Raw genomic sequence first — 20,250 nt, 5'->3', positions numbered from 1 at the left:
ATCCATGATTAGTGAGGATCAGGGTAGATGTATAACACTACTGTTTAACCCCTATTACAGCTCCATGATTAGTGAGGATCAGGGTAGATTTATAGGACTACTGTTTAACCCCTATTACAGTTCCATGATTAGTGAGGATCAGGGTAGATGTATAACACTACTGTTTAACCCCTATTACAGCTCCATGATTAGTGAGGATCAGGGTAGATTTATAGGACTACTGTTTAACCCCTATTACAGTTCCATGATTAGTGAGGATCAGGGTAGATTTATAGGACTACTGTTTAACCCCTATTACAGCTCCATGATTAGTGAGGATCAGGGTAGATTTATAGGACTACTGTTTAACCCCTATTACAGCTCCATGATTAGTGAGGATCAGGGTATATTTACAGGACTACTGTTTAACCCCTATTACAGTTCCATGATTAGTGAGGATCAGGGTAGATTTATAGGACTACTGTTTAACCCCTATTACAGTTCCATGATTAGTGAGGATCAGGGTAGATTTATATGACTACTGTTTAACCCCTATTACAGTTCCATGATTAGTGGGGATCAGGGTAGATGTATAGGACTACTGTTTAACCCCTATTACAGCTCCATGATTAGTGAGGATCAGGGTAGATTTATAACACTACTGTTTAACCCCTATTACAGTTCCATGATTAGTGAGGATCAGGGTAGATTTACAGGACTACTGTTTAACCCCTATTACAGTTCCATGATTAGTGAGGATCAGGGTAGATTTATAACACTACTGTTTAACCCCTATTACAGCTCCATGATTAGTGAGGATCAGGGTAGATTTATAGGACTATTGATCAACCCCTATTGTACACTTTTCTCACCTTCCAATTGATTGATTGATTGACTTCAATATGGCAACTTTCAGAATGAATCAAACCACCATTTTTGATTCATCAATATATTTGGTGGTAAAGGCTCTCCAAACCTGTTAAAAAAAATGATTCTTACTTTCCTAATCCTGCCTAAATAATCTACAAAATCTGATAAATTATGAAAATAATATGTATATACAGTACCTTCAAAAGTATCCAGACCCTTTGGATTTCTTCACAAGTAGGATTAAAATTAATTGAATTGTAATTTTTTTGTCAACAATCTAAACAAAATACTCTCGTGTCAAAGTGGAAGATTTAAAAACAAGTTTATATAAATAAAAAAATCATAACTAAAATAATCATTGTATAAGTATTCAGACCCTTTGTTATGTCAAACCTAAATGAGTTGAGTAAAATGTGGTTTAACAAATCACATAATAAATTACATGGAATAATAGGGGTTGACATGATCTTTGAATGACTTCCTCTGTCCCCCAGACAACATCGGTCCCTCAGTCAAGTATTGCATTTCAAGCACAGATTCAACTACAAAGACCAGGGAGCTTTACGAAAGGCTCATAAAGAAGGACAGCGATTGGTAGCTGCGTAACAATAACAAATCAGACATTTGAATATCTCTTTAAGCATGTTTAAGTTAATAATTATGCTGTGGATTATACACTCACATGACAGTTTATTAGGTACACCCATCTAGTACCGGGTCGGACCCCCTGTGCCTCCAGAACAACCTGAATTATTTGGGGCATTCTACAAGGTACCAGAAACATTCCACAGGAATGTTGGTCCATGCAGATGTGATAGCATCACGCAACAAGGCACTAAAGTCATATAAATACAAAATGGAAAATAAATACACTTTTTGGTCTAAATGCAAAGCCTAACAGCCTCATGAACAACTTCTATCCCCAAGCCATAAGACTGCTATATAGCTGACTAAATAGCTGACAGCATGGACTCTCTGAGTTGACCCTTTTATTTTATTTTTGCACTGTCTTTATGTACACACACTAGTCCCCGTCCCCCTATACATATCTACCTCCATCACTCCAGTATCCCTGTCTCCTTCCCCCTATACATATCTACCTCCATCACTCCAGTATCCCTGTCTCCTTCCCCCTATACATATCTACCTCCATCACTCCAGTATCCCCTTCCCCCTCTACATATCTACCTCCATCACTCCAGTATTCCTGTCCCCTTCCCCCTATACATATCTACCTCCATCACTCCAGTATCCCTGTCCCATTCCCCCTATACATATCTACCTCCATCACTCCAGTATCCCTGTCCCCTTCCCCCTATACATATCTACCTCCATCATTCCAGTATCCCTGTCCCCTTCCCCCTATACATATCTACCTCCATCACTCCAGTATCCCTGTCCCCTTCCCCCTATACATATCTACCTCCATCACTCCAGTATCCCTGTCTCCTTCCCCCTATACATATCTACCTCCATCACTCCAGTATCCCTGTCTCCTTCCCCCTATACATATCTACCTCCATCACTCCAGTATCCCTGTCTCCTTCCCCCTATACATATCTACCTCCATCACTCCAGTATCCCTGTCCCCTTCCCCCTATACATATCTACCTCCATCACTCCAGTATCCCTGTCCCCTTCCCCCTATACATATCTACCTCCATCACTCCAGTATCCCTGTCTCCTTCCCCCTATACATATCTACCTCCATCACTCCAGTATCCCTGTCCCCTTCCCCCTATACATATCTACCTCCATCACTCCAGTATCCCTGTCCCCTTCCCCCTATACATATCTACCTCCATCACTCCAGTATCCCTGTCTCCTTCCCCCTATACATATCTACCTCCATCACTCCAGTATCCCTGTCCCCTTCCCCCTATACATATCTACCTCCATCACTCCAGTATCCCTGTCTCCTTCCCCCTATACATATTTACCTCCATCACTCCAGTATCCCTGTCCCCTATACACATCTACCTCCATCACTCCAGTATCCCTGTCCCCTTCCCCCTATACATATCTACCTCCATCACTCCAGTATCCCTGTCTCCTTCCCCCTATACATATCTACCTCCATCACTCCAGTATCCCTGTCTCCTTCCCCCTATACATATCTACCTCCATCACTCCAGTATCCCTGTCTCCTTCCCCCTATACATATCTACCTCCATCACTCCAGTATCCCTGTCTCCTTCCCCCTATACATATATACCTCCATCACTCCAGTATCCCTGTCCCCTTCCCCCTATACATATCTACCTCCATCACTCCAGTATCCCTGTCTCCTTCCCCCTATACATATCTACCTCCATCACTCCAGTATCCCTGTCTCCTTCCCCCTATACATATCTACCTCCATCACTCCAGTATCCCTGTCCCATTCCCCCTATACATATCTACCTCCATCACTCCAGTATCCCTGTCTCCTTCCCCCTATACATATCTACCTCCACCACTCCAGTATCCCTGTACATACAGTAGTATGCTTCTTACATTGTGTTCTTCTTAGTTTTATTTCTGGTGTGTTTTTGTTCTACCCTGTTATTTTTAATGCTACATTGATAATGATTACTGCATTGTTGGGTTTGGAACTTTCCAGAAAGGCATTTCACTGTACTTGACAGGTGACATTAAAACTTGAAACCTTACGTTTGGGGCAGATCCAATACGTCACTGAGTAACTGTCTCCATATTTTTCAAGCATAGTGGCGGCTGCATCATGTTATGGGTATGCTTGACATCAGCAAATACTGGGGAGTTTTTACAGGATAAAAATAAATGGAATAGAGCTAAGCACAGGAAAAATCCTAGATGAAAACCTGGTTCTGTCTGCTTTCCACCAGACACTGGGAGATGAATTCACCTTTCAGCAGGACAGTAACCTAATAAGAAATCCAAGGGATCTGAATATTATTGCCTTGTTTTTACATGATCCCTATATTCTGAACCTGTTCTCTAGAAATTCTACATTCTGAACCTGTTCTCTAAATGGATTCTATATTCTGAACCTGTTCTCTAGAAGGATTCTATATTCTGAACCTGTTCTCTAGCTGGATTCTATATTCTGAACCTGTTCTCTAGCTGGATTCTATATTCTGAACCTGTTCTCTAGATGGATTCTATATTCTGAACCTGTTCTCTAGAAGGATTCTATATTCTGAACCTGTTCTCTAGAAGGATTCTATATTCTGAACCTGTTCTCTAGCTGGATTCTATATTCTGAACCTGTTCTCTAGAAGGATTCTATATTCTGAACCTGTTCTCTAGCTGGATTCTATATTCTGAACCTGTTCTCTAGATGGATTCTATATTCTGAACCTGTTCTCTAGAAGGATTCTATATTCTGAACCTGTTCTCTAGAAGGATTCTATATTCTGAACCTGTTCTCTAGCTGGATTCTATATTCTGAACCTGTTCTCTAGCTGGATTCTATATTCTGAACCTGTTCTCTAGATGGATTCTATATTCTGATTAAAAGGTATTTAAAGGGATGGCTGAAGATACATGTACTGAAAACCCTACTGTATGAAAACTCCACAAGAAAATCTGTCGCCCAGCAAGTGGGAGGGTTTTCAGCGGTTTAATTAAATGTATTCAGCGAGCTCAAAAGATAAGCACGTTACACACCTTCATAAGTTAAGTCTGAATACCAACTACTGAAGTGGGTATGAAAGGCGTCCTAAGTCTGAATACCAACTACTGAAGTGGGTATGAAAGGCGTCCTAAGTCGGAATCGGGCTTTCATGAATTGGAAAAATCCTCATGAATTGGAAATACGCACAATTTCAATTCACTTCCTGAATTGACTACATTAAAAAGTGAATTGACCCCAACTCAGATTCAAACGCTTAAAAGGTATATAATAACTATACTGAACAAAAATATAAACACAACATTTAAAGTTGTGCACAAATTAATTTACATCCCTGTTAGTGAGCATTTCTCCTTTGCCAAGATAATCCATCTACCTGACAGGTGTGGCATATCAAGAAGATGATTTAACAGCATGATCATTACACAGGTGCACCTTGTGCTGGGGACAATAAAAGGCCACTCTAAAATGTGCAGGTTTGTCACACAACACAATGCCACAGATGTCTCAGGTTTTGAGGGAGTGTGGAATTGGCATGCTGACTGTAGGAATGTCCACCAGAGCTGTTGCCAGAGAATTGAATGTTAATTTCTCTACCATAAGCAGGCTCCAACGTCATTTTAGAGAATTTGGCAGTACGTCCAGCCGGCCTCACAACCGTAGACCACGTGTAACCACGCCAACCCAGGACCTCCACATCCGGCATCTTCACCTGCAGGATCATCTGAGACCAGCCACCTGGACAGCTGATGAAACTGAGGAGTATTTCTGTCTGTAATAAAGCCCTTTTGTGGGGAAAAACTCATTCTGATTGGCTGGGCATGGCACCCAAGTGGGTGGGCCTATGCCCTCCTAGGCCCAACCATGGCTGTGCCCCTGCCCAGTCATGCAAAATCCATAGATTAGGGCCTAATGAATTTATTTCAATTGAGTTAATATGAACTGTAACTCAGTAAAATGGTTGATATTGTTGCATGTTGTGTTTATATCTTTGTTCAGTATACATACATAGGCTGAGTCCAAAATGGCACCCTATTCCAGATATAGTGCACTACTGTTGACCCAAATGGCACCCTATTCCAGATATAGTGCACTACTTTTGACCCAAATGGCACCCTATTCCAGATATAGTGCACTACTTTTGACCCAAATGGCACCCTATTCCAGATATAGTGCACTACTTTTGACCCAAATGGCACCCTATTCCAGATATAGTGCACTACTTTTGACCCAAATGGCACCCTATTCCAGATATAGTGCACTACTTTTGACCTAAATGGCACCCTATTCCAGATATAGTGCACTACTTTTGACCTAAATGGCACCCTATTCCAGATATAGTGCACTACTTTTGACCAGAGCCCTGGAAGACAATAGGGTGCCATTTCGGAGGCAAACACACTGTGCTTCATCTTCAACTCTGACTGAGAGATGATCTCAGCTCCTCCTCCCTGGCACTCATATCCAATCGGTGTGTCTCTGACTCCAGCACAGAGGGGATTGGTTGCTGCGAGACCAACACCAGAGAATCAGTCAAGTCTTGGCGAAGAGACACCAGCCATTGGTTGTTCCTGGAGGAGTGTTGGATAAAGTCCACCCTCTCCCGGTGGTCGAGGACGAGTGTCAGCTGTAGGTAGTGTACCTGCAAGGTCAGGGAACGTTCAACATTAATATAAAGGTGTATCGTTCAATCACCTTGATAAATGAAGATTAAATAAGCTTGACAAATCATAGTATACACCTGAAATGACACCGTGGTCAATAGTTATGATCTATAATGATCAGACACCGTGGTCAATAGTTATGATCTATAATGATCAGACACCGTGGTAAATAGTTATGATCTATAATGATCAGACACCGTGGTCAATAGTTATGATCTATAATGATCCGACACCGTGGTCAATAGTTATGATCTATAATGATCAGACACCGTGGTCAATAGTTATGATCTATAATGATCAGACACCGTGGTCAATAGTTATGATCTATAATGATCCGACACCGTGGTCAATAGTTATGATCTATAATGATCAGACACCGTGGTCAATAGTTATGATCCATAATGATCAGACACCGTGGTCAATAGTTATGATCTATAATGATCAGACACCGTGGTCAATAGTTATGATCTATAATGATCAGACACCGTGGTCAATAGTTATGATCTATAATGATCTGACACCGTGGTCAATAGTTATGATCAGACACCGTGATCAATAGTTATGATCTATATTGATCAGACACCATGGTCAATAGTTATGATCTATAATGATCAGACACCGTGGTCAATAGTTATGATCTATAATGATCCGACACCGTGGTCAATAGTTATGATCAGACACCGTGGTCAATAGTTATGATCAGACACCGTGGTCAATAGGACACTGTTCTGAACTCTGATGAGCCCTGAAGGGAAGTGGATACAGATTGGGACACAACCACGGTGACCTACCTGGTCCTCTAGCTCCTTCACCTTGGTCCTAAGGCGTCCCAACTCCTCTGTTTCCAGACCAACCAAGCCCCTGGACTCCTGCAGAACAGAAAGGAGTTAACGCCCTGTCTAAAGTCAGCACATTTCATGGGGGGGGGGGGGGAGGTTCCCCCCGAGTGAGCCTCCGTGCAGGTTTCCCCCCGAGTGAGCCTCTGTGCAGATTTGCCACTCACATAATTACTGAACTTATTTGGGATGCAAAGTGATTTGACATGAGTTATTGGGGCGGCAGGGTAGACTGTTGGACTAGTAACCGAAAGGTTGCAAGTTCAAATCCCCGAGCTGAACAATGCAGTTAACCCACTGTTCCTAGGCCATCATTGAAAATAAGAATTTGTTCTTAATTGACTTGCCTAGTTAACTTCTCTAGGATAGGGGGCAGCATTTTCACGTTTGGATGAAAAGCATACCCAAATTCAACTGCCAGCTGCTCATCCCCAGAAGATAGGAAATGCATATTGTTAGTAGATTTGGATAGAAAACACTCTGAAGTTTCTAAAACTGTTTGAATCATGTCTGTGAGTATAACATAACTTATTTAGCAGGCGAAACCCCAAGGACAAACCATTCAGATTTGTTTTTTTTGAGGTCACTCTTTTCAATCGATTTTCATTGGGAATCCAGATTTCTAATTGACCTTCTTGCAGTTCCTACCGCTTCCACTGGATGTCAACAGTCTTTAGAAATTAGTTGAGGGTTTTTCCTTTGTGTAATGAAAAAGTACGGCCATTTTGAATCAGGGTCAGTGTCCTGTTAGATAGAGGCGCGTGACCAGAAAGCATGCTACAGATTGTTTTAATCCTGTATTGAACACAGATCCTCCCATCTTCAATTTTATCGATTATTTACGTTAAAAAATACCTAAAGTTGTATTACAAAAGTAGTTTGAAATGTTTTGGCAAAGTTTAAAGGTAACTTTTGAGATATTTTGTAGTCATGTTTCACGAGTTGGAACCGGTGTTTTTCTGGATCAAACGCGCCAAATAAATGGACATTTTGGATATATATCGACGGAATTAATCGAACAAAAGGACCATTTGTGATGTTTATGGGACATATTGGAGTGCCAACAACAGAAGCTCGTCAAAGGTAAGGCATGAATTATATTTTTATTTCTGCGTTTTGTGTCGCACCTGCAGGGTTGAAATATGCTTCTCTCTCTGTTTACTCTGTTGCTATCCTCAGATATTAGCATCGTTTGCTTTCGCCGAAAAGCCTATTTGAATTCTGACATGTTGGCTGGATTCACAACCAGTGTAGCTTTAATTTGGTATCTTTCATGTGTGATTTAATGAAAGTTATATTTTATATTTTATTTGTATTTGGCGCGCTGCATTTTCTCTGGCTTTTGGCCAAGTGAGACAGTAGCGTCCCTCAAAAAACTCAGATTTTTGGATATACAGTGGGGAGAACAAGTATTTGATACACTGCCGATTTTGCAGGTTTTCCTACTTACAAAGCATGTAGAGGTCTGTAATTTTTATCATATGTACACTTCAACTGTGAGAGACGGAATCTAAAACAAAAATCCAGAAAATCACATTGTATGATTCTTAAGTAATTAATTTGCATTTTATTGCATGACATAAGTATTTGATCACCTACCAACCAGTAAGAATTCCGGCTCTCACAGACCTGTTAGTTTTTCTTTAAGAAGCCCTCCTGTTCTCCACTCATTACCTGTATTAACTGCACCTGTTTGAACTCATTACCTGTATAAAAGACACCTGTCCACACACTCAATCAAACAGACTCCAACCTCTCCACAATGGCCAAGACCAGAAAGCTGTGTAAGGACATCAGGGATAAAATTGTAGACCTGCACAAGGCTGGGATGGGCTACAGGACAATAGGCAAGCAGCTTGGTGAGAAGGCAACAACTGTTGGCGCAATTATTAGAAAATGGAAGAAGTTCAAGATGACGGTCAATCACCCTCGGTCTGGGGCTCCATGCAAGATCTCACCTCGTGGGGCATCAATGATCATGAGGAAGGTGAGGGATCAGCCCAGAACTACACGGCAGGACCTGGTCAATGACCTGAAGAGAGCTGGGACCACAGTCTCAAAGAAAACCATTAGTAACACATTACGCCGTCATGGATTAAAATACTGCAGCGCACGCAAGGTCCCCCTGCTCAAGCCAGCGCATGTCCAGGCCCGTCTGAAGTTTGCCAATGACCATCTGGATGATCCAGAGGAGGAATGGGAGAAGGTCATGTGGTCTGATGAGACAAAAATATAACTTTTTGGTCTAAACTCCACTCGCTGTGTTTGGAGGAAGAAGAAGGATGAGTACAACCCCAAGAACCCATCCCAAACGTGAAGCATGGAGGTGGAAACATCATTCTTTGGGGCTGCTTTTCTGCAAAGGGGACAGGACGACTGCACCGTATTGAGGGGAGGATGGATGGGGCCATGTATCGCGAGATCTTGGCCAACAACCTCCTTCCCTCAGTAAGAGCATTGAAGATGGGTCGTGGCTGGGTCTTCCAGCATGACAACGACCCGAAACACACAGCCAGGGCAACTAAGGAGTGGCTTCGTAAGAAGCATCTCAAGGTCCTGGAGTGGTCTAGCCAGTCTCCAGACCTGAATCCAATAGAAAATCTTTGGAGGGAGCTGAAATTCCGTATTGCCCAGCGACAGCCCCAAAACCTGAAGGATCTGGAGAAGGTCTGTATGGAGGAGTGGGCCAAAATCCCTGCTGCAGTGTGTGCAAACCTGGTCAAGAACTACAGGAAACGTATGATCTCTGTAATTGCAAACAAAGGTTTCTGTACCAAATATTAAGTTCTGCTTTTCTGATGTATCAAATACTTATGTCATGCAATAAAATGCAAATTAATTACTTAAAAATCATACAATGTGATTTTCTGGATTTTTGTTTTAGATTCCGTCTCTCACAGTTGAAGTGTACCTATGATAAAAATTACAGACCTCTACATGCTTTGTAAATAGGAAAACCTGCAAAATCGGCAGTGTATCAAATACTTGTTCTCCCCACTGTAAATATGAACTTTACCGAACAAAACATAGATGTATTGTGTAACATGAAGTCCTATGAGTGTCATCTGATGAAGATCATCAAAGGTTAGTGATTAATTTTAACTCTATTTCTGCTTTTTGTTACTCCTCTCTTTGGCTGGAAAATGGCTGTTTTTCTGTGGCTATGTACTGACCTAACATAATCGCATGGTATGCTTTCGTCGTAAATCCTTTTTGAAATCAGACACTATGGTTGGATTAACGAGAAGTTTATCTTTAAAATGGTGTATAATACTTGTATGTTTGAGGAATTTTAATTATGAGGATTCTGTTGTTTGAATTTGGCGCCCTGCATTTTCACTGGCTGTTGTCGAGGTGGGACGCTACCGTCCCACATATCCCAGAGAAGTTAAATAAAGGTAAAATAAAATGTGGTGCAGTTCAACAGCACTGTAGTAGTACATAGAGTTGTTGATATGACGTCACCAGAGTAGTTAGTAGACGGTTGATGACCAACCTGAGCTCGGTCTCTGGGGCTGCTGGAGGACAACTCATCACGTGATGATCCTCTCTCCGTCTTCAAAACAAACCACATCAGAAGTATCATTCTAAATAGTAAGGTAACTGTTCTGAATTATCCAAGTCTGGGACTAAAAAACAGGCGAGTGTGAGGGCTCCTCCTTTCTATTCGGGAGGTGAATGGATGATTCATTTAGCCGTTAGTTGTGCAGGTAAATAAGGTAGAAAACAAGGAGGATCAGTTTACCTGTGCCAGCATCTCTCTGAGGCGTTTCCTCTCGGTCTTCAGTCTGTCAGTGCGTTCTTCCAGTTGTGTGTTCCTCCTCTGTAGCCGTCTATGGTCTATCTCTAGCTGGGCCACGGCCCTCTGCAGGACAGACAGACGCTCCTGGACCACAGGGTCCATCTCTAGCTGGTCCACGGCCCTCTGTAGGACAGACAGACAGTCTTTTACATCAGGGTCTATCTCTAGCTGGGCCACGGCACTCTGTAGGACAGACAGACAGTCTTTTACATCAGGGTCCATCTCTATCTGGGCCACGGCCCTCTGCAGGACAGACAGACAGTCTTTTACACCAGGGTCCATCTCTATCTGGGCCACGGCCCTCTGCAGGACAGACAGACAGTCTTTTACATCAGGGTCCATCTCTATCTGGGCCACGGCCCTCTGTAGGACAGACAGACAGTCTTTTACATCAGGGTCCATCTCTATCTGGGCCACGGCCCTCTGCAGGACAGACAGACAGTCTTTTACACCAGGGTCCATCTCTAGCTGGGCCACGGCCCTCTGCAGGACAGACAGACGCTCCTGGACCACAGGGTCCATCTCTATCTGGGCCACGGCCCTCTGCAGGACAGACAGACGTTCCTGGACCACAGGGTCCATCTCTATCTGGGCCACGGCCCTCTGTAGGACAGACAGACAGTCTTTTACATCAGGGTCTATCTCTAGCTGGGCCACGGCACTCTGCAGGACAGACAGACAGTCTTTTACACCAGGGTCCGTCTCTAGCTGGGCCACGGCCCTCTGCAGGACAGACAGACAGTCTTTTACACCAGGGTCTATCTCTAGCTGGGCCACGGCCCTCTGTAGGACAGACAGACGTTCCTGGACCACAGGGTCCATCTCTAGCTGGGCCACGGCCCTCTGTAGGACAGACAGACGTTCCTGGACCACAGGGTCCATCTCTAGCTGGGCCACGGCCCTCTGTAGGACAGACAGACGTTCCTGGACCACAGGGTCCATCTCTAGCTGGGCCACGGCCCTCTGTAGGACAGACAGACGTTCCTGGACCACAGGGTCCATCTCTAGCTGGGCCACGGCCCTCTGTAGGACAGACAGACGTTCCTGGACCACAGGGTCCATCTCTAGCTGGGCCACGGCCCTCTGTAGGACAGACAGACGTTCCTGGACCACAGGGTCCATCTCTATCTGGGCCACGGCCCTCTGTAGGACAGACAGACGTTCCTGGACCACAGGGTCCATCTCTAGCTGGGCCACGGCCCTCTGCAGGACAGACAGACGTTCCTGGACCACAGGGTCCATCTCTATCTGGGCCACGGCCCTCTGTAGGACAGACAGACAGTCTTTTACATCAGGGTCTATCTCTATCTGGGCCACGGCCCTCTGTAGGACAGACAGACAGTCTTTTACACCAGGGTCTATCTCTAGCTGGGCCACGGCCCTCTGCAGGACAGACAGACAGTCTTTTACATCAGGGTCTATCTCTATCTGGGCCACGGCCCTCTGCAGGACAGACAGACAGTCTTTTACATCAGGGTCTATCTCTAGCTGGGCCACGGCCCTCTGCAGGACAGACAGACGCTCCTGGACCACAGGGTCCATCTCTATCTGGGCCACGGCCCTCTGCAGGACAGACAGACGTTCCTGGACCACAGGGTCCATCTCTATCTGGGCCACGGCCCTCTGTAGGACAGACAGACGTTCCTGGACCAGAGGGTCCATCTCTAGCTGGGCCACGGCCCTCTGCAGGACAGACAGACAGTCTTTTACACCAGGGTCGTGTACTGAACTGTACTGGGCAGACAGGTCTGACAGAAAACTGTGTGGGGGGGGGGGGTTATAATGTCCCTGGGGGGTTTATAATGTTCCTTGGGGGGGTTATAATGTTCCTTGGGGAGTTATAATGTCCCTTGGGGGGTTATAATGTCCCTTGGGGGGGTTATAATGTCCCTTGGGGGTTTATAATGTTCCTTGGGGGGGTTATAATGTTCCTTGGGGAGTTATAATGTCCCTTGGGGGGTTATAATGTCCCTTGGGGGGGTTATAATGTCCCTTGGGGGGAGGTTATAATGTTTGTGGGGTTATAATGTCCCTTGGGGGGGTTATAATGTTTGGTGGGTTATAATGCCCCTTGGGGGGGTTATAATGTCCCTTGGGGGGGTTATAATGTTCCTTGGGGGGGTTATAATGTCCCTTGGGGGGTTATAATGTTCCTTGTGGGGTTATAATGTCCCTTGGGGGGGTTATAATGTCCCTTGGGGGGGTTATAATGTCCCTTGGGGGGGTTATAATGTCCCTTGGGGGGGTTATAATGTCCCTTGGGGGGTTATAATGTTCCTTGGGGGGGTTATAATGTTTGGGGGGTTATAATGTCCCTTGGGGGGGTTATAATGTCCCTTGGGGGGTTATAATGTCCCTTGGGGGGGTTATAATGTCCCTTGGGGGGTTATAATGTCCCTTGGGGGGTTATAATGTTCCTTGGGGGGTTATAATGTTCCTTGGGGGGTTATAATGTCCCTTGGGGGGGTTATAATGTCCCTTGGGGGGTTATAATGTCCCTTGGGGGGGTTATAATGTCCCTTGGGGGGGTTATAATGTCCCTTGGGGGGAGGTTATAATGTCCCTTGGGGGGGTTATAATGTTCCTTGGGGGGGTTATAATGTCCCTTGGGGGGAGGTTATAATGTCCCTTGGGGGGGTTATAATGTCCCTTGGGGGGGTTATAATGTCCCTTGGGGGGTTATAATGTTCTTTGGGGGGGTTATAATGTTTGGGGGGTTATAATGTCCCTTGGGGGGGTTATAATGTCCCTTGGGGGGTTATAATGTCCATTGGGGGGGTTATAATGTCCCTTGGGGGTTATAATGTCCCTTGGGGGGGTTATAATGTCCCTTGGGGGGTTATAATGTCCCTTGGGGGGAGGTTATAATGTCCCTTGGGGGGGTTATAATGTCCCTTGGGGGGTTATAATGTCCCTTGGGGGGGTTATAATGTTTGGGGGGTTATAATGTTCCCTGGGGGGGTTATAATGTCCCTTGGGGGGGTTATAATGTCCATTGGGTGGGTTATAATGTGTCTTGGGGGGGGGGGGTTTATAACGTGTCTTAGGGCGGGGTAACGTGTCTTGGGGAGTTATAATGTTTACTGGGGAGTTATAACAGCTTAATGTTAATACATGGGCCCCGGTCTAAAGTAGTGCACTATATAGGGGATAGGGTGCCATAGGGCTCTGGTCTAAAGTAGTGCACTATATAGGGGATAAGATGTAATTTGTAAATAGTGTCTGGTCCAGTCCCTTCTCCTGATCAGCTCACATCCTTTACCAACAGACACCAGACCAACTGTGTCCTCCGGCACCCTATTCCCTATATAGTGCACTACTTTAGACCAGAGCCCTATGGCACCCTATTCCCTATATAGTGCACTACTACTGACCAGGGTCCATAGGGGTCATTTGGGGCGCAGACATAGAGAGGAGTTGTACTAACCTCAGATCCCGCCCCTCTGCTCTGCTCCTGTTGGTGGGCTCTGTCCCGGTAGCCAATCATGGTAGCCTCAGTCTTCTCCAGGGCAGCTGTGACACGGTCTCTGTCCTTACTGAGTTCCTCTACTCTCTCTCTCAGGGTGTAAAGCTCTGTCTCTCTCTGTTTCAACAGTCTAAGACTCTTCTGCCTCTCCTCTTCTCTCTGTCTCAACAGTCTCTCCCTTTCCTCTCTGTCCAGGAGCTGGGAGGACACTCTCTTCCTCAGAGTATCTACCTCGTCCTGAAGCCAGACCTCTCTTCCTGGACCCTCCTGACTTCCTTCTCCTCTCTTCTGGTCTGTGGCCTTCCTTTGTTCCCCAGGCTCTCTCAGTCTCCTCTGCTCATCTGTCTCCTCTTTCTCCAGACTCTCCAGTTTCACTGCCTCACTGTCTCTCTTCCTCTCCTCCAGTTTATCTTTCTCCTCTCTGTAAGCTTTCTCTCTCACCCTCTCCAGCTCTATCTCCTTCTCTCTCAGCATGTCCGTGACTAACTCTACACGCCTCAGGCTCTCCTGCTCCCTTAGTTTCAGACTCTCCCTCCTCTCCTCCTCTTCCTGTCTCAACGTCTCCATCTTCCGCTGAAGCCTCTCGATCTCTCTCTTCTTCTCTTCTCTCACTCCCTCCATCTCTCCCTCCACCTCTCTGATCCTCTCTCTGAGCTGTGTAACTGCCTGACTCTTCTCAGTAGCCAGACATCTGAGCTCTGTCCTCTGTTTCTCCAGGACATCCAGTCTGGCCCTGGTGGTGGTCATCTCAGCCTCCATCTCCTTCTGTCTCCTCTCCTTCTCTCCCAACACCTCCTCCATCTCCTTCTGTCTCCTCTCCTTCTCTCTCACTGCCTCCTCCATCTCCTTCTCTCTCCTCTCCTTCTCTCCCAACACCTCCTCCATCTCCTTCTGTCTCCTCTCCTTCTCTCCCAACACCTCCTCCATCTCCTTCTGTCTCCTCTCCTTCTCTCCCAACACCTCCTCCATCTCCTTCTGTCTCCTCTCCTTCTCTCCCAACACCTCCTCCATCTCCTTCTGTCTCCTCTCCTTCTCTCCCAACACCTCCTCCATCTCTTTCTGTCTCCTCTCCTTCTCTCTCACTGCCTCCTCCATCTCCTCCTCTCTGTTTCCGAGCTTCCTCTCCACCTCCCTTTTCTCATGCTCCACAGCCCTGGTCCTCCCTCGCAGCTCCTCCACCTCCCTCCGGGCAGCACGCAGGCTCTCCTCCCTGCTCTTCACCATCTCCTCTTTCCTCTCCTGCAGGAGGCTCCTTAGCCTCTCCCCCTCCCTGTGGCTCTCCTCCAGCAGCTGGTTCAGGGTAGCCATCTCCTGCATGGCTTTCTTCAGCCCATCTCTCATCTTCTGGTTGTCCCCCTCCTTCTGCTGCACCTCCTTCCTGCTTCTCTCCCTGCTCCTGGTCATCTCTGCTCCCTGCTCCTTCAGGGTGACCAGACCGAGGGCCAGCGCCTCCCTGCTCTCCTTCAACTCCTCCTCCATCCTTCTCAGTGAGGAGCCAGTCCTCTCCTTCTCTCTCCTCTCTTTGTGAGTCTCATCCTTCAGGATCCCAGCCTCTCTCTCCTTCTTCCTGATCTCAGCTAGGAGGTGGTCTCTCTCCTCCTCCAGGGCTTTAACCTGAGCCCCCAGCCTCTCCACACGACATCCTCTATCCTCCTGCAGGAGGCGTTGTCCTCTCTGCACCTCCTCTAGTCTGGACCTCAGTTTCTCTCCCTCCGCCTGTTCCTCTCTCAGCTGGGCACCCAACCATTCCCTCTCCTCCTTGTTCCTCCTCAACACGTCCTCCTGTCTCTCCCTCTCCTCCTCACTCCCTTTCAGTTCCTCCTTCTGTCTCTGTCTTTCTCCAGCGCTCTCTACCGCTCTCACCCTAAAGTCCTCCACCTCCTCCTCTCTCTCCTTCAGGAGCTGTGAGAACCCTGCTACTTCTTTTATCCGTTCCTCCACTCTTGCTGTCCATTTCTTCACCTCCTCTTCCAGTCTCTCTTTGTGCTGCTCTGTTTCCTGTGCCCATTCTCTCTCCCTCTCGTCCTTGGCCAGCTGTAGAGCTTTATTCCGGTCTCTGCTCTGACTCCTCTCGGTCTCTAGTAAAGACTCCGTCTCTATCAGAAGGTCTGAGACATGTTTCTCTGAGAGCTCTGACTGGTGCGTTCTGTCTTTCAGACTCCTCAACTCTTCCTCTCTCTGCTGTAGCCTAGCCCCTGTCTCCTCTTCCTCCTCCCTCAGTTTCTCTACCTCCTCTTCTCTTTCCCTCAGCTGAGCCATCTGTCTCTCCATCCTCCCCTCTAGTGTCTGCTGCTCTCTCTTCCCCTCATCCCTCTCTTCTTCTAAGACAATCAACTTCACTCTCAAGACCTCAACCTCTCCTTCTCAGCTCCAGCTTTCCTCTCAGTCTCTCCTCTCGCTCCCTTCCCTCCGACTCCTTCCTCCTCTTTCTCAGACTCTCCTCCTGGTATCTTTCTCTCTCCCTCTCTCTGAGCTGTGAGTTCTCTCTCTCCGCGGCAAACATTTTGTTCTCCAATAGTTCATTTTTCTTCAGTTCTGCCTCCAGAGTGTCTCTTTCTTCCTCCAGTGAGATGATTCTCGTTTTCAGCTCCTCTATCTCCTCTAATCTCTTCCTTCCATCTACCTCCTCCTTTTTCAGTTGTTCCGCCATCTTCTCACTCTCTCTTTTTACAGCCTTTAGTTGTTCACTGTTATTCTTCTCATTTTCAGTGAACCTCTGACTCAGACTCGCATTTTCTCTCTCCCTCTCCTCTGCTTTCTCCCTCCATCTCTCTCCCTCTTCTGCTCTCTCCTCTGCTTTCTCCCTCCATCTCTCTCCCTCTTCTGCTCTCTCCTCTGCTTTCTCCCTCCATCTCTCTCCCTCTTCTGCTCTCTCCTCTGCTCTCTCCCTCCATCTCTCCCCCTCTTCTGCTCTCTCCCTCCATCTCTCTCCCTCCTCTGCTCTCTCCTCTGCTTTCTCCCTCCATCTCTCTCCCTCCTCTGCTTTCTCCCTCCATCTCTCTCCCTCCTCTGCTCTCTCCCTCCATCTCTCTCCCTCCTCTGCTCTCTCTCTCCATCTCTCCCCCTCGTCCTTCAGTTTTCTCTCTCTATGTTGGTGGCTCTTGTGTTCTGCGGTTAGTCTCTCCAGCTCTGTATCTCTCTCCTCCAACAGACAGGACATCTCCTCCTTCTCCTTCTCCAATTCCTCCATCCTGCTCCGGAGCTCCTGTACCTCCACATCTTTCTGTGCCAGCTCTTCTGTCAATCTCTCCGCCCACTCCCTCTCTTCTGCCTCTCTCTTTTCCGTCTTCTTGTCTTCCTCTATCTCCTTGTCCCGGAGTTTGGTGTTGGCCTCCTCTAAAGCCTGAACGTTTTCCTTTAATATCTCAATGTCCTTCAACTCTTCCTCCAGAGAGATGACCATGGCTTTCAGCTCTGTCATCTCCTCCTCTCTCTTTCTCATCTCTGCTTCCCTTGTTCTCAGAAGTTCTGCCACCTTCTCCATCTCTCTTCTTCTGTCTTTCAGTTGTTCACTCTCTTTATTCTCTGTTTCTTTAAACCTCTGACTCATTTCATCCATTTCCCTCTCCAGAGTGTCTCTTTCTTCCTCCAGTGAGATGATTCTAGTTTTCAGCTCCTCTATCTCCTCTAATCTCTTCCTTCCATCTACCTCCTCCTTTTTCAGTTGTTCTGCCATCTTCTCACTCGCTCTAGTTTTCAGCTCCTCTATCTCCTCTAATCTCTCCCTTCCATCTACCTCCTCCTTTTTCAGTTGTTCTGCCATCTTCTCACTCTCTCTTTTTACAGCCTTTAGTTGTTCACTGTTATTCTTCTCATTTTCAGTGAGCCTCTGACTCAGACTCGCATTTTCTCTCTCCCACTCCTCTGCTTTCTCCCTCCATCTCTCCCCCTCTTCTGCTCTCTCCTCTGCTTTCTCCCTCCATCTCTCTCCCTCTGCTCTCTCCCTCCATCTCTCTCCCTCCTCTGCTCTCTCTCTCCATCTCTCCCCCTCGTCCTTCAGTTTTCTCTCTCTGTGTTGGTGGCTCTTGTGTTCTGCGGTTAGTCTCTCCAGCTCTGTATCTCTCTCCTCCAACAGACACAACATCTCCTCCTTCTCCTTCTCCAATCCCTCCATCCTGCTCTTCATCGCCACCACCTCTCCATCTCTGTGCCCCAGCTCAGAGCTCAACGCCATCCTCTCTCGCTGCCATCCTTCCCTCTCTTCTCTCCGTTCCTCCTCTTCTCTCGTCCTTTTCTCTGTTGTCTGATCTACCAGTAACTGCAGCCTTTCCAGGTCAGCCTGCCAGACCTCCCTCTCCTCTCGCTCCTCCTGTTTCTTCTTCTCTGTCTGGCTCCTCCCTCTCTCCATCTCTCCCCTCAGACACTGGACCTCCCCTGGAGGATAGAGATATCGCGGACCAATACAACAAAGCCATGATGAGTTGAATAACTCTTGAAAATTAACACATACAAGATGTGGATAAATGGGCTGGTTCTGTGTAATTTATTGGGGTCTGGAGAACCTAACTCACAGAGAGGTAAATCTGTGGCACTTTGGTCATATTTTCATTGTGGGCTACAGTAGGCTTGGATTCTGGAAGTAAGGAGACTTTCTGTCTCCTGCCAATTGGAAATTGGGATTAATCTTTAAGGCAACAAGTGTCACTGCTCACCCTGCATCACATCCTTGGTCTGGAGCAGAGTGGTGACCTGGAGATGTAGCTGCCTACTCTGTACCTCCAGCCCTGAGACCTGCTGTTGGGCCTGGGTTAACTGGTGCTGCTGGGACACCGTCAGGACCCTGGAGAGACAAATACAGCTCATACATAGATCCCACAACAATACTACTACCACTACAATGCTACTACCACTACTACCACTACAATACTACTACCACTACTACCACTACAATGCTACTACCACTACAATACTACTACCACTACTACCACTACGATGCTACTACCACTACGATGCTACTACCACAACAATACTACAACCACTACAATACTACTACCACTACGATGCTACTACCTCTACGATGCTACTACCACAACAATACTACAACCACTACAATACTACTACCACAACAATACTACTACCACTACTATGCTACTACCACTACTACCACTATGATACTACTACCACTACAATACTACTACCACTACTACCACTACGATGCTACTACCTCTACGATAATACTACCACAACAATACTACTACCTCTACGATGCTACTACCACAACAATACTACTACCACTACGATGCTACTACCACTACGATGCTACTACCACTACAATGCTACTACCTCTACTACCACTACGATGCTACTACCTCTACGATGCTACTACCACAACAATACTACTACCTCTACGATGCTACTACCACAACAATACTACTACCACTACAATGCTACTACCACTACGATGCTACTACCTCTACGATGCTACTACCACAACAATACTACTACCACTACGATGCTACTACCTCTACGATGCTACTACCACTACTACCACTACTACCACTACGATGCTACTACCACTACGATGCTACTACCACTACGATGCTACTACCACTACTACCACTACGATGCTACTACCACTACGATACTACTACCACAACAATACTACTACCACAACAATACTACTACCACTACGATGCTACTACCTCTACGATGCTACTACCTCTACGATGCTACTACCACAACAATACTACTACCACTACAATGCTACTACCACTACGATGCTACTACCTCTACGATGCTACTACCACAACAATACTACTACCACTACGATGCTACTACCACTACTACCACTACGATGCTACTACCACTACGATGCTACTACCACTACGATACTACTACCACAACAATACTACTACCACTACGATGCTACTACCTCTACGATGCTACTACCTCTACGATGCTACTACCTCTACGATGCTACTACCTCTACAATACTACTACCACTACAATGCTACTACCTCTACGATGCTACTACCTCTACGATACTACTACCACTACGATGCTACTACCTCTACGATGCTACTACCTCTACGATGCTA

At 46.3% G+C, this 20,250-nt stretch overlaps 1 protein-coding gene across 1 annotated transcript in view; it reads right to left on the bottom strand.

Annotated features, from left to right (window-relative positions):
- Positions 1 to 1,155: 1,155 nt before the first annotated feature.
- Positions 1,156 to 20,250, bottom strand: part of LOC139546195 (centrosome-associated protein CEP250) — a 121,922-nt gene continuing 102,827 nt past the window's right edge. Inside the window, 7 exon segments of the mRNA XM_071354296.1 lie at positions 1,156 to 6,086; positions 6,900 to 6,977; positions 10,441 to 10,500; positions 10,690 to 10,869; positions 14,174 to 16,574; positions 16,576 to 18,586; positions 18,865 to 18,992. Of these exon segments, the coding sequence (XP_071210397.1) occupies positions 5,859 to 6,086; positions 6,900 to 6,977; positions 10,441 to 10,500; positions 10,690 to 10,869; positions 14,174 to 16,574; positions 16,576 to 18,586; positions 18,865 to 18,992 (5,086 nt within the window). The 3' untranslated portion in view covers positions 1,156 to 5,858.

Source organism: Salvelinus alpinus, chromosome 20, assembly GCF_045679555.1.
Source record: "Salvelinus alpinus chromosome 20, SLU_Salpinus.1, whole genome shotgun sequence".
In the NCBI taxonomy this organism is placed as follows: Eukaryota; Metazoa; Chordata; class Actinopteri; order Salmoniformes; family Salmonidae; genus Salvelinus; species Salvelinus alpinus.
The sequence above is the reverse complement of the archived record's forward strand: the minus strand, read 5'-3'. Positions and strand labels throughout refer to the sequence as shown.